This window comes from Glycine max, chromosome 7 (assembly GCF_000004515.6).
Source record: "Glycine max cultivar Williams 82 chromosome 7, Glycine_max_v4.0, whole genome shotgun sequence".
Classification (NCBI taxonomy): Eukaryota; Viridiplantae; Streptophyta; class Magnoliopsida; order Fabales; family Fabaceae; genus Glycine; species Glycine max.
In genome coordinates this window covers 42882835-42897281 of record NC_038243.2, presented here as the reverse complement: position 1 = coordinate 42897281, position 14447 = coordinate 42882835, and the positions used below count along the sequence as shown (strand labels likewise).

Genomic DNA, 14447 nt, shown 5'->3' with positions numbered 1-14447 from the left:
TCACTAACATTACTGTAATATTTTATTATCTTTTTAAATTTTTTTTCTCAAGAGAAGTTGATGAACTAAACACAATTTAAGAAATACCTTAAAGAATAGTAATTTTTAAAAATGAAAAAAACATCATTTTTAAACAAATTAATTTTAAGTTTTCCCTTCTCTATTTGAAATCCTAAGACCAATAACATTACCTAATTTTTTTTAACTTAAAAATAAAATAAATAAAAATATAATATTATCAAACAGATTTAATTTTAATTTTTTTAATTTTTAAATATTTAATCTTTAAAACATTTTTTTTGTTCAGTGGAAATTAAGATAAAAAAAAACAGGAGTGTTTTTTTTAAGACAGGAGGAGAATATTAAGTCTTTGTGAAAAGATTTGATTTAGCGGTTTTAATAATATTTGAAAATAATATATAATATTTTACTATTTGATTATTATTATCCGTAAAAATTTTCCATTGACGTATGCCTTTGTGTTTCTGGAAGTATATCATCATCGACGCCTATCTTCTTCCCTTCACTCACACACCAAAGCAAGAGAAAATTACAAGCAACGCTCTACCATCGTTTTTGTATTTTCCACCACTTTCAGATCTGAATCGCTATCCGCCATTGCCAATCACCATTTTGCACCGCAGATCTCGATCCTCCGCTCCCTCGCTCCCTGCACTCATTGATTCCTCAATAACTCCTTCCACGCGAATCCCAGGGCTCGCCGATTTGGATTCCGTCCTCTCACTCCGCTCTTTCATGTTCTTCTTCGGTTTCGAATTCTCTCCCCATCGTAAGTATTCCTCGTTTTATTCTGCCTATTGTCATGTAACGGTTTTCGAATTCGAATTCCAACTTGGGTGTTTGTGCAAAGCGTGTGTAAACAGATCTTGAAAATTGGCGCCCCAAAGACGGTCGCAGCGCCACATGGGTGGCCAGATGCAGCAGAGCAATGCCGCCGCCACTGCTCTGTATGACCACGCCGGCGCCGGATCCCTGCACTATGCGGCAGGGCCGGCCACCGATGCCGGCGATGCCGTCATGGCGCGCTGGTTACAATCCGCCGGCTTGCAGCATCTGGCCTCTCCATTGGCTTCCACTGCCATCGATCAACGTCTCCTCCCCAACCTTCTTATGCAGGTATTCTCTCTTCTCTAGGTAACAACTCTGTTAGGTTCTCGTTTCTAAATTATTTGTTAATTGTTAATTGCTCGCTTTCTTAAGGAATTGTGAATTATCAACTTATTGATACTGTCTCTTTTTATTTTTTTCCTCTCCTGCAATTTCTTTATCTTCATGCTGTATATCGTGTGGGAATTTGTTCGTTTGAAGTCCTGCTATTTTCCCTGTATTCTTGCTTGCTGAAGTTATTTGCGTTTGCTAGAGAAAGGCTGTTTAATTTATTTTGTGTATCATAAATTCATAATGCATTTTTTCCATTTTGGATAAATGTGTTTGTTTAAATTTTGCAACACTTGACTATTTTACTATTTCAAGTTTGAGCAGTCCTTTATTTTGAGGGATAATAATAGGGGTGTTCGTGGTTTGGTTTGGTTATTCATCAAAAAGTCACCCGAACCAAACATATAAAACATCTTAAAAAAGTATTCTAGAAAAGAAAATGGTATACGCTGGATAAGTTTCATATGCATAACACTAAAAAATACTATGAAACTCAAGTGATATGCACATAAAAGACATAACACGAAAGTAATATAAGTGTTAATATAAGTGTTGCGGTTTGGTTTAGTTTCAAAAACACAAACTGCAATCCAAACCAAACCTATCAGTTTGAGAAAAAAAATCATCCAAACAAATCCAAAAAGAATCGGTTTGGTTTGGTTTCTGGTTTTTTTAGCGGTTTTCAGTTTTTATTTTGGATTGGTTTGGATTTGAACACCCCTAGATAATAATACTTTTTCAATATTTTTTAGAATCTTACATTGGTTGTTGTGTTAGGATTGGTTGAACTTGAGCGTGCTAAATTTTGTTTATTTTTCTGTCTCATTGCTTATATGTCTATGAGATGACTTAGATGAACATGATATTGCCTTAGGGTTATGGAGCACAGTCCGCAGAAGAAAAACAGAGGCTTTTTAAGTTAATGAGAAACCTCAATTTTAATGGGGAATCTGGTTCTGAGCCATATACGCCCACTTCCCAAAATTTAGGTGGAGTGGCTGTATCAGATGGGTTTTATTCTCCAGACTTCAGGGGAGATTTTGGGGCTGGGCTTTTGGATCTTCATGCCATGGATGATACAGAGCTTTTGTCTGAGGTAAAATTCACTATATGGTGGTTTCCTGTTCATTCAATTAAACCAGCAGATTGCAGTTTGATTCCTTTTCTACACATTTTACAGAGATAATATGTTCCACATGCAAAGTTGTCTTCCATTTATCTGAGAAAATTAACCCAACATCACTACTAATTTTCATGAAAAGCTAAGCAATTTTTTATACCATCTTGTGCAACTGTTTGTTTTGATGACGGTGAAGAATTTTGGCTATATAAGCAGCTATTTAGACAATAATTATGGGTTTGAATATCTGAACCAAGGTTATCAAATCGAGATTCTAATTTTTGAATCGTAAATCATAATTTGAGTTGAATTTTAAGATTCAGAGACAATGAAAAATTGCTTCAAATATATCATATAGATGATAGATGATATATAGTGTTCAATGCAATAATTTTAACCTTGAAACAGATAAACAATGTAACCATAAGTCTTATAAAACTAATTATTAGTTATATCTTAGTTTGTGAAGCCTTTATTTTAGAAGAGTGGAAACATAGAAATATTCAAGCATTTTGAATGAGAGGGTGGCAAATAAAGTAGCATAGTAATCAAATAGGATAACTTCAAAAGTGCACCTTCAATTCCTTTTCATTCAACACTTTAAGCTTATATGATTTTGAATTTTTTTTCCCATGAGAATTGGTTAAAGAAAAGTTAAATTAAAATAATGGATGGTTGAATTGATGATACAAATTGATAGGTAGTCAGAATCGTAGAATTCAACTTGTGAATCAGAAGAGATTCTAATAACTATGGTTTGAACCTTTAACCTTTAGCCTTTAGCAATTCTGTTTGAATTTTGTTACTTTTCTATTGTGCATGTTTACTCCCATTGATCCCATATATTGTTGCATTTTCCTTAATTTTCTTTTGCTTTTGCAGTAAAAGTATCTGTACATGCATATGTTTTATTGTCTCTGATTTCATTCCTCTTTTCAGCATGTTATTTCAGAACCATTTGAGCCATCACCCTTTATGCCTGGAGGCAGTAGAGGTTTTGAAGATGACTTCAATCCAATTAACAGAAAGCAGGAAAGAGGAGAAGCAGATTCTGATGCGTCACTTTTCTTACCTACAAATGAAAAAGACAATACAAGAGAAAATAATGTTGCTAAGATTAAAGTTGTGGTATGTCAATATTTATAGAGATAAGTGACATGCATATATGAATAGCTTCATGCTTGCACTTTGAAACATGTAGAAAGATATGGTTTTCCTGTGCTGAGGTTGTACTTGTAGTAAGCACGTATTGGACTTTTGTTTTCCATCATATGTTCTTTTGATATTTTAGTATGCCAGTAAGTAACAGCACAACCACTTCTCTTTGTTATCATCATTTTTACCAAACTAGCAGAAGAATTTACTAAAAATCATCATTTGGAAAAGAAACTTATGAGTGAAATGCATTTTCATTAATAATTGCTACATATTAATGCAATAAAGCATTTTGTACCTTTTCATTCTTAAATTAACATGTAATTTTAATTCTGGATTCAGTAACATTTAAGGGAAATTTATAGTTATCGTTGCTAATTTTTTAAACAATTGTTTTTCAATGCATGTCCTAGGTACGCAAAAGACCTTTAAATAAGAAGGAGCTTGCTAAGAAGGAAGATGATATTGTAACTGTATATGACAATGCATATTTGACGGTCCATGAACCCAAACTAAAGGTTTGTTTTGTAGAGTGATACATTGATACACTACAATTATTGATTTACCATTTATAACTATATTAGTTCAAAGGTTGAATTGTTTATGACTCAGTATTGAATTCTATTTTATTTTTCTATTCTCGTTTTTACTCACTGTTCAAAGATCTAATTGTTGGTTCTGTCATGAAAAGGTTGATTTGACAGCTTATGTGGAGAAACATGAGTTTTGTTTTGATGCTGTTCTTGACGAGAATGTTACCAATGATGAAGTAAGGTTGCTCCTTATCAAAGATTGAATTTTTATGCTGTTTCTTATTTAAATTAAATTAACCTTTTTTCTTCAGTAGTTATGACGCCAATATTTGGCTTGTTTGTTGTTGTTGGTATTTATGAAAGTGATTGCTTGCCTTTGTCTTGGTCTTGACTCTTGAGTTGTTAATCTAAGGCATGGTTGCTGCTTTGCAATAACAGGTATATCGAGTTACTGTAGAACCAATTATTCCTACAATTTTTGAGAAAACTAAAGCTACTTGTTTTGCTTATGGTCAGACAGGTAAGCAAATTATTCTTCCTTGTTCATATCATAATTGTACCAAACATTATGAATAAGCACTATCCAATTTACTTTCCAAACCTTTTTCTTTATTCAATATAATATTCTCTATGTATGACTTTTTATTTGTGTGTGTGTGTGTAACTAGTTGTGAATGGTTCTTGATTGTGTTAGTAGCTGAGCATAATGGCATGGGGATTCCCTTTTCAATGAATTTAATAGGTGGCATCATATAAAGCTTGTTCGTAATGTTCCACAGCTACTCCTTTATCCCCATATTTTCACTCCATCACTTTCATTTGTTATTGTGATGCTAATAGTGTTTTACTTTAAGGAAGTGGCAAAACATACACAATGCAACCATTGCCGCTCAGAGCTGCAGAAGACCTTGTTAGACAGTTGCATCGACCAGTATATCGAAATCAGAGATTTAAATTGTGGCTTAGCTACTTTGAGATATATGGTGGAAAACTTTTTGATCTTCTTAGTGACAGAAAGTAGGTATTTCTTTCTTGTGTGTGTTGATGTAATTGTCCTTCAGGCGTTAATTTACCTATGGTATGAATGCTTTGTATTTGTGATATGGACCTTAACTAGAATATTGCGTTTTTAGGTTGAGTTTTTTTCAAGATATGTAATTACTTTCCAGTAATGCTGTTCCTTGGTAAACTAAAAGCATGTTTGCTTGGGATTTAATATTCCAAGTTATGTTTTTCAAATTTGAATGATAGAAGAAATCATTAGTTGGAATGGAAATCATTGGTTGGAATATATGATAACTTCCAACATTCCTATGGGAATGTTTCATTCCCACCTCTCATCATGGGAATTTAAGACTAGGCAGAGTATGAAGATTATTCATTCCTGGGAATCAATTATGCTTGGGAATTTTTTGAAGCTTGTAACTATTCTTTTCCTAACTGCATGTTCCCAGGAATAATTTTGCAAAACCTGAAACAATCACTCTTAATGTTTGCATCAAGCAGTTTGTATCACAGTATTACACAGTCCACTAAAAACATAACTTGTGGACAGCATAATCACAGATGCTACTGAATTGAGTTTAAATTATTAAATAATAAAATTTGTATCAAATCTCAACAGTCAAGAATATTTGCTTTAGAATTTTCCTAAGCAACATAAACTTCATTCTATATCAAGAATGATTTTGATTTATTTATTTTTTGGGGCTTTCGTGGATTGTACATATCAATCTGTCCAAATTAATATTAATTTTATGTCTAGTTTACTCAGTGCCTTCAACTTGCATGTTATATTCTCGCTTGAATGCACAACTTGTTAATACAGATTGCTAAGTGGCTGTGTTCGTGTGCTGTGAACAGAAAACTCTGCATGAGAGAAGATGGACGGCAGCAAGTGTGTATTGTAGGACTGCAAGAATTTGAAGTTTCTGATGTACAGATTGTCAAAGAATTCATTGAAAAGGGGAATGCAGCAAGAAGTACAGGGTCAACCGGTGCGAATGAGGAGTCCTCCAGGTCACATGCTATCTTACAACTGGTTGTAAAGAGGCACAATGAGGTAAAAGAGAGCAGGCGGAAAAATAATGATGTAAATGAGGCAAAAAGTGGGAAGGTTGTGGGGAAGATTTCTTTTATTGATCTTGCTGGAAGCGAAAGAGGTGCTGATACTACTGACAATGATCGTCAGACAAGGTAACCTCAACTCCTTTCTTGACCTGTAAACCATTCTAGTTGGCAAAGGTAAAATGGACGTTTTGGATAAATTTTGCAGTGGATTTAATGATTGTAAAAATATAAACCATTAGTCCATTTATGATATGTTAAAAATTTATTAAGAAATTACTCTACTCATGACTCATTTATAATAAGAATCCATCTAACCTATCCATTAATATTTTTTCATGGTCCTCATGGATGGATATCCAATCATGTATTTAAGATCATATTCTTTTTTCTTTACTTGTCAACAAAAAAAGTTCTCTCCTCACAAGGATTGTTTTCAAAATTTGATCCTATGACAATCATGATCCAATATCTTGACCCGTTGGTTTAAAAAAAGATGGATGGTCTATAAATCATCTAGTAATAATTGTTGATTCAATCCATTAAGTTTTATGGATTTATGCATCGACTGATTAGTGGGATTTGTCCATCGACAGATAGGATGGGCAAGTGGATTATGGACCCCTAATCTGTAAATAAATGTGAAATTTCCAATTGTGTTTGTTTGTTTATTGTTGTCTAACTTCTAGTATGATGTTATTTTCATATAACTGTTTCAAACATGGTTTGATTGATCATTGCTTGTTGAGTGCCTTCCATTCCTGCTTTGTGTCTTATAGTAGTAACCAATATCTTCGTTTTGGCACTTAATGTATCATTACTACAGGATTGAAGGTGCTGAAATCAATAAGAGCCTTTTGGCTTTGAAGGAATGCATTCGTGCTTTGGACAATGATCAGATCCATATTCCTTTTCGTGGAAGCAAGCTTACAGAAGTGCTCCGTGACTCCTTTGTTGGAAATTCGAAAACTGTTATGATCTCTTGTATATCCCCAAATGCTGGGTCATGTGAACACACACTTAATACCTTGAGATATGCAGACCGGTATGTGTTTTCCTATTGCAAACTTGAGATATATTCATAACTGGGTGCACTTTTTCCATGCGCATGCATATTTTCAGATATTAACCATTTCTTCCTAATAATGTGAACAGAGTTAAAAGTCTATCCAAGAGTGGAAATCCTAGAAAGGACCAGGCCACAAATCCAGTACCACCAGCAATTAAAGAGGTTTCATCCACATCTTCACTTCCAGCTAGTGTTGGTGCAGATGATTTTAATGGTCAATGTCAAGAGGTAAAAACAATGGACATGGGCAGGAAAGTTGTCGAAAAGGAAAGTTCTTTGTACAGCTCCGCTGCTGATGTTGACAAACAATCAAGTTTTTCTTCTAGTTATCCATTCAATGGGCGAGAGGAAAAAAGCTCAACTTCTGCCCCAATAGACAGGGAAAGGTTTGAAGTAAAGAATTCTTACGGTGGTGATTCTACCAGTCAAAAGATGAACTCTTATTCCATAGATGTTACAAATGAGAAAGTGCAAAGGGTGTCTCCCCCACGCAGAAAAGGGACTAAGGAGGAGAAATCTGAAAGATCTGTAAATTGGGTAAAACGGGATGCCAATGGTTCTGATCATTCCACTGCAAGCTCCAAGCAGCAGAGCACAGGAAATTATAGCATTACCACTGGATCGGGGCAGTCTGAAACAGAATCCTCTTCTGATGTGAATATCAGTGCAATACTTGAGGTTTGTCAAATTTTTGGATTTCCCTTGTCCCAGTTTAAAAGTTGATTGTAATGCTTTTGAGTATCTGTTTAATTTGTACTTCTGCAGGAGGAAGAAGCACTAATTGCTGCTCATAGGAAGGAAATTGAAGACACAATGGAGATTGTTCGTGAAGTGAGTTAAACCAATAACTAAAACATTCTTCTTGTAGACTAGTTTGTTGGAGCTCATCTTGTGTTGCTTTCTGTTATTAGGAAATGAAACTACTGGCAGAAGTGGACCAGCCAGGAAGTCTTATTGACAACTACGTAACCCAGTTGAGTTTCGTGCTTTCTCGCAAAGCAGCTAGTCTCGTTAGTCTCCAAGCACGCCTTGCAAGATTCCAACATCGACTAAAAGAACAAGAGATACTAAGTAGAAAAAGAGTGCCCCGTTGAGAGGCTCCATTTCTCTTGTTCAGTGATGATGTGTATGTTCTTGATGTAATATCTCCGTGTTTGTTAGCAATATAGTTTTAAAGGCTTTTGTTCATTTTATTAAAAAAAAAAAAGGATCTTTTGTTGGGTATTCAAATTAAATTTACTCAAATGTATATTTGTCCCTCGTGTGATATTGTGTCCACCTTAATGCCCTTGCAAATTGGATTTAAGTGTAAATTATTTTTTATTCCGCCATCTTAGTCTTTTATTGCCATATTATTACAAAGCCTAACTATAATAATTAAATTTTAAAAGTGTAATTCTTTTAGTTGCATGTTATCACTTATCGTATCGTATAATTTGACTATTTTAAATTTAAGAATATTGTAGACAGAAAAGTATAAAATTATAATGTTTAATAATATACTTTGTAATACTCTTTTTCCACATTTTATTAGTTAACATTTGAGTTTTACCAGTTTGAGAAATAGAATGAGTTTTACTAGTCTGAGAATAAAATTTATCAAATGAAGGATGAAACTTACAAATTTAGACTTAAATATGATTTTTACCATTTAGGAGAGTGTTGGAAAGAAATTGTTAAGAAAATACGGACCTAAACTTGTAAACTGTTATTCTGTGAGTGCATTTAATTGAACTCATGTAAATTTGGTATAATGTTAACATATTTAGTTTAACTCGGTTTCATTTAGTACAAGATGTTGCTTTACGGAAACTTGGTGATGGCTAATTGCTTCATCCTTGATTGCTGAAATATACGTTGACACTTGACACTGAATGTTTTTGAATAATGAGCATCTCTTTTTGACTGCAAATTATGACCATCTCTAATCTTTGCATAACCTGACAGACACTAGCTATCTTAGGTGTTTTGAGCCGTAAACCAGGGAGAATTTTATATCCACGGCGGAAACCAATTTACTTGCAATCTGATTTATTTTACAATGTTGATAAATTACAAAAAAATTGGCACAAGAAACACCCATTCTCTCATATCTTGTCTCTGCTTCATCCCGTCACATTCTTGTTCATACTGTCAACTTAGTACGAGCATTGTAAACGCAGTAACCATTTCCACCTTCACGATACAATCACATGATGAGATGAGAAGGAGACACTTGTCAGCGTCTTTTGTGGATCTTTGTATGAGCAAGATTCACATTGTCACTTGACACTTGTATAACTTGATACTACTTCATGTGACGCTACAGCACACATCCCATATCTTCGAATCAATATGTTTCTTTTTCATAACCAAAGCAGAAGGAAATTAACAAGGATTGAAAATTAGATGTCGGCTAGTTTACAATTATATTCTTCCGCTTAAAACGGAAACGTATATTCAACAAAATCATCAAAAATGTTGCAAAAGATTTTAAACTTATTAAGAGGTTACGGGAGAGTTAGAGTTGCATGCACATTTACGTATAGATCCTTTGATCTTGTCTCGCCGAAAATCCGATTGTTGAAAATAATGTATTAAGGCCAATAGTGACTTTTGATGTAATTATTTTTAAAAATAACAAACCTAGTGTACATATCAATTTCTGATTAGGTGACAAGTAAAAAAAATTCACAGGAGAAATCAATGGGTATCGAAATAATTATATTTTATTCAATATTTGTTTCTTTATTGTTCTCTTTATTTTAAAAAATACAAATCCTCTTGAATTATTAAATTAAGTAGGATTTGTCTCCACGTTCCAACGTCTAGGATCTACAGTTAAGGAGATCTTAAGTGCCAATCGTGAAAAAATGTGGAAGTGAGACAAGCCGAAATATTCTCTCCTGATAGCCTGGACCCTTTTTTGTTTATCTATCGTTGGAGCCAGTCATATATTTTTCTGTGTCACAAAATTGAAAGCTTAAAGCTGCTTGTTCACAATTTGTTTTGTTTAGAAAATTGGCTGCCTCAGAAAATCGGGTGAAAGAAAATCACATTCCTATGCTCTTTCCATCAACTTGTTCGTGACTATTTTACACTTTCGGAATCAAAATGAATATATTTTTATTTTTTTTACTTCATTTCATTTTGATCAACATTTTAAGTAGATCACTAATGAAGCAATAAATAAAGTGTGATATGATTGATAGGTAATGTTATTCTTTAAATAAATAATCATGAATTTGATAAAATTGTTGAAATTCTTAACTATAATTATGTTATGCCATTATAGATGCTATTAAAAAGATAAAAATAAAAAGTAAATAATCTTTTGTTTCTAATTCCTACACAAGCAGTGACCTGTCTTTTGTTATCAACAAGGGGGGTGAAAAAATTAAAATAGAAAGTAAATACTACTAGTTCCCCATTTATACATAAATAGACTGATACACGTAAAATAAAAATTTAGAAATAACATTACTTATGTGAAGTAAGGGGACCACAGTGCCCACGCGTCGTGCAAAGTACCATTTCAAAGCACTAAGCAGAAAGTCATGGCACCGACATCTCAAGTCCAAATTCAAATCTTCTCAACACTTCTTCTACCTTCCCTAATTCAATTTTATTTTCCAAATAACACGCATTTCAATCTTAAAAGAAACCCCAGCAGTGCCACAAATATAATAATAATACTATTATTTACTCAACAGAAATTCAAATGTAACAGCAAGAAAAAAAGCAATTAAAAAAAAAAAAAAAGGTAGATGTACAACGAACGTGTGAAAAGAAAAGGTAACGAGAAAGGAGAGGCAGATCCAGAAGGTTTCAGTCATCGGAATCGTCGCCGCCGAAGATGGAGAGGCGGCGGTTGAACAAGAGGAAGAGAATGAGGATGAGGAAGAGTGCGACGCCGAAGGGGGAGCCGCTGAGGCGGTGGATGGTGTCGGGTTCGCCGGTGGAGAAGAGGGCGGAGACGAAGGAGCCCCGATCGGAGGAGAGGAACTGAATGGTGAGAAGGAGAAGGATGGGCAGAAGGAGTAGGCCGAATGGGCTTAGCAGGTCCGATAATGCCTGCGTTATGGCCTGGCCCTGATCCCCAAGGAAGAAGGGCACTATGAGCACGATTGCCACCACCAGAGCCAGGAGGATCCCGTGTGGCGCACCTCCACCTTGTTGTCTCTCTGGTATCATCACTCTCTGCTTTCTCTTTCTCTTTCTCTTCTGGGACACTAACAAAGCTTGGATTTCTGAGTTTTCTTTTGCTCTTTAAAATACTATGTGTTGGATGCTTCGGGACCCGTGTTTCTATTTTTTTCTTACTCTTTCCTGCCATGTGCTTCCAAGACAGACCAATGGGAAACACGAGAATTACCAATTTCACACTTGACAAAACTTTATTCAAATATCACTTTAATATATTTTTAGTTTCTGTATTTTAATATCTGTAAGTCCGTTTTTATAAGATATTTTATTTATTTTTAGTTTCTGTGAGTATGTCTTTTTTTTTTAATTTTATTCCTTATAAAGATTATAAATAAAAAATTAAAACCTTAAAGTATTTAATGAAGAACAATACTAAATTTTTTATAACATTCTATCTATGTTTTACTTCCTTTGTTCCATATTATGTAATGTTTTAAATTAGTTTTTTAAGAGGAGTTTTTTAGCAATTAAAAAATATGCTCAAAAGAATAATTTTAGAAAATGAGATGTTAGTATTTTTAAGGGGAGTTTACTTCATATTCACTGTTTTTTTTTTTGTCCATTACTTTATATGTACTGTTAGTATTAAAATTTTTGCATTATCAATTAATTAAAAAGTATACAAATATAAATTTTAAAATAATTATCATAAAAAATACCAATCTTAATATATGATTGAATAGCATATAAAAACTGTTAACACGATTATTAATAAAATAAAGTAATCCTCTTCTAAGAAATAAGGAAATAAAAACGTGAGGGTTTTAGAAATTGGGCCGAAGGGAGCTTCGCCTTTAGAACCAGGTCATGGAACGTATACTAGGCTTGGCCCTTGCGCCTTTAGATGCATGTATTTTTTTATTTTTTTTATAGGTAAGCAACGTTTATTTTCTTTTCTTACATATTAAAGTTTAAATCATTTTAAAGTTATCTAAAGTCTTGCTTCATTAACACTCTTCTCTAGAAAAACCTCTTAACACTTAGGTATTAATTGAGTAATTAAGACTGGGTAAAACCATTTATCGTGTATGCTTTTACAATTATCATTTGAGTTAATTCTGTTTTTTTCCCTTAACATATCATGGGATAACCGTTTTCTTTCTACACTTTTAACAACCAACTCATGTTACAATTAATGAGAATTTCTATGGTACCTCTAAAAATTGTGAAGATTTTGATACTGTTTTTTTTTTTAATCAACAAAATTATCATGCCATATGTTCTCTCATTAATTAAATATTTTTTTTCAATTAGTCCTTGATTAGTTTTGTAAAATTAAAATTACAACTATTATAAATATGAAACTTTTATTAAACTTAAGTTTAAAAGTATGAACCCTAATCTCCTTCGGTGTATTAATATTGATACAGAATCACAATTCTATTTTTCTTGAGCGTAGCAATCATTCTAATTTATATTTAATCAGGTTTTTAAATTAAAATAGTTGTAACTTTAGATTTTTTTTAAAAACTTATTTGAAAAAATAAAAAATTATCTAATTAATGAGAAGATAAATAACATGACAATTTTATTAGTTAAAAAAAACAACGGTATCAAAACTCTCATAATTTTTGGGCACCATAAAAACTCTATAATTAATATCCTTAGAGGAGATATAAGTTGGATTTGATGATTAAGAGGGAAAGGAAGGAGAGGTATGTTGGGAGTTTGATCCTTCCTGCTATCGAAAATTAATATTTTAACCACTAATATTTATAAATAAAAAAATTAATAATGTTAGAGGATTAATCAACATATAAAATTAAACCTCTTGAGATCCATTATATTTGTGTCTCCTTTTAACCAAATAATTGTTGCGCTTAATACACACAATTAAAGCTCTATTAAATCACTTTGATCTACCAAGTCTGTTTATAAATCATGAAGTGTGGATTTGAAAACTACGTACAAACTACAAAGTACTCCATATTAATAACAAAACTGAGATTTTTAACTAAACGTTTTTCAATTAAAAGTCTTTGTTAAAAATAAGATGGTGATTGAACAAAAGCTAACGAACATCGATGGGAGTTCAAATAGCAACACTTTATAAGCAACTCATCTATAAAGCTAACTTCAATAAAGAAACTCTTATAAGTTGGAAATTATAATACTCCAACTTACTTTTTGTAATGTCGCCCATTTCTATTATTTTAAGCAATCTACCCAACTTTTCACTTTGAATTAATAACTTAAAAAATATTAAATGAATTTCATAATATATTTGACAATTTTATATATTATAATTCAAATTTTTAAATATATTTTATAACTTTTATATATTTAAATATATTTATTTGTTATAAATTTTAATAATAATGTAATTTATATATTAAAATAGATATTAATTATAAAATTTAATTATATAAACTAAATATGTAATGCACGAACTAAAAGGTTAATAAATATAATATATTAACTTGCATTTTTGGGGGTGTAAGATATTCTTGCTACTAGGAATGAAACAATGCATCTGAAAATATTTAATGCTACAACCAGATATGGTATACTCGCCACATACCACCACTGTCTAGTGTCCGGTGGTATATATCCAGCCATTAACATTCAACACTTCTTCCACTCCCTTAGTTGAAATACATTATTTCTTTTTAAATTAAACACGAACATATTTCCTGATGTAAGGGTCATTATCCTGTTAATTAACTGGCCAGGCTCTAGAATTCAGAACCAATTTTCTTAGGATGTGGATCCTCTGAAGTTCAAAAATGAACAGAAGCTGGTGCAGTTTGGATCCAACGCTTTTCATAAACAACATGCATTTATTTGAAATTTTTATCAAACAAATTTAGTGTTTTAAGGACCAAGATCATACAGATTGGAAAGTAACATCAGAAAAAAAAGTCTGAATCCAAGATCAGATATATATAACAGTGTGCAAATCAAATCATCTTAATTAAATTAGGCTGATTATAACAAAATCAAATAAACAAATTCGATTTAGTTCTCAACGCTAAATAATCTTACATCCTTTAAACTTCTTCCTTTTCTCGTAAGATTTCTTTGTAAAAACTTAATCAAGTACTTATATTTGAAACTAAAAGTAGACGTTATATAATATTAATTAATATACTATTTTTAGCTGTAATTTATTTATGAAATGATGTAAAATCTGTCACGG

The 14447-nt window shown here is 32.5% G+C and overlaps 2 protein-coding genes across 3 annotated transcripts; one reads left to right on the top strand and one right to left on the bottom strand.

Annotated features, from left to right (window-relative positions):
* The first annotated feature begins 471 nt into the window (after positions 1–471).
* Positions 472–8452, top strand: LOC100778915 (kinesin-like protein KIN-13A). 2 transcript variants are annotated; one of them, XM_003529516.5, is made up of 13 exons: positions 472–790; positions 872–1137; positions 2054–2275; positions 3239–3427; positions 3868–3972; positions 4146–4223; positions 4426–4507; positions 4842–5004; positions 5851–6183; positions 6881–7099; positions 7210–7801; positions 7889–7954; positions 8035–8452. In XM_003529516.5, exons 2-13 carry the CDS (start codon positions 925–927, stop codon positions 8215–8217), a joined length of 2445 nt encoding a protein of 814 aa, XP_003529564.1. In that variant the 5' UTR covers positions 472–790; positions 872–924; the 3' UTR covers positions 8218–8452. The 2 variants fall into 2 exon arrangements, with proteins under 2 accessions (XP_003529564.1, XP_006584023.1); XM_006583960.4 differs by having other exon boundaries at positions 479–790; positions 885–1137.
* A 2332-nt stretch (positions 8453–10784) lies between these two features.
* On the bottom strand, positions 10785–11670 carry LOC100778375 (uncharacterized). The gene has a single exon (XM_003529515.5). The coding sequence runs from the start codon at positions 11294–11296 to the stop codon at positions 10931–10933; it is 366 nt and encodes a 121-aa protein (XP_003529563.1). The 5' UTR covers positions 11297–11670; the 3' UTR covers positions 10785–10930.
* Positions 11671–14447: the final 2777 nt, after the last annotated feature.

Excerpts from the sequence above, each read along its gene's own strand:
- LOC100778915 (XM_003529516.5), top strand. The coding sequence starts at position 925 with ATGGGTGGCCAGATGCAGCAGAGCAATGCCGCCGCCACTGCTCTGTAT. Across the intron at positions 1,138-2,053 it reads TCCCCAACCTTCTTATGCAG|GGTTATGGAGCACAGTCCGC; the intron begins GTATTCTCTCTT and ends ATATTGCCTTAG. Across the intron at positions 6,184-6,880 it reads GACAATGATCGTCAGACAAG|GATTGAAGGTGCTGAAATCA; the intron begins GTAACCTCAACT and ends TCATTACTACAG.
- LOC100778375 (XM_003529515.5), bottom strand. The coding sequence starts at position 11,296 with ATGATACCAGAGAGACAACAAGGTGGAGGTGCGCCACACGGGATCCTC.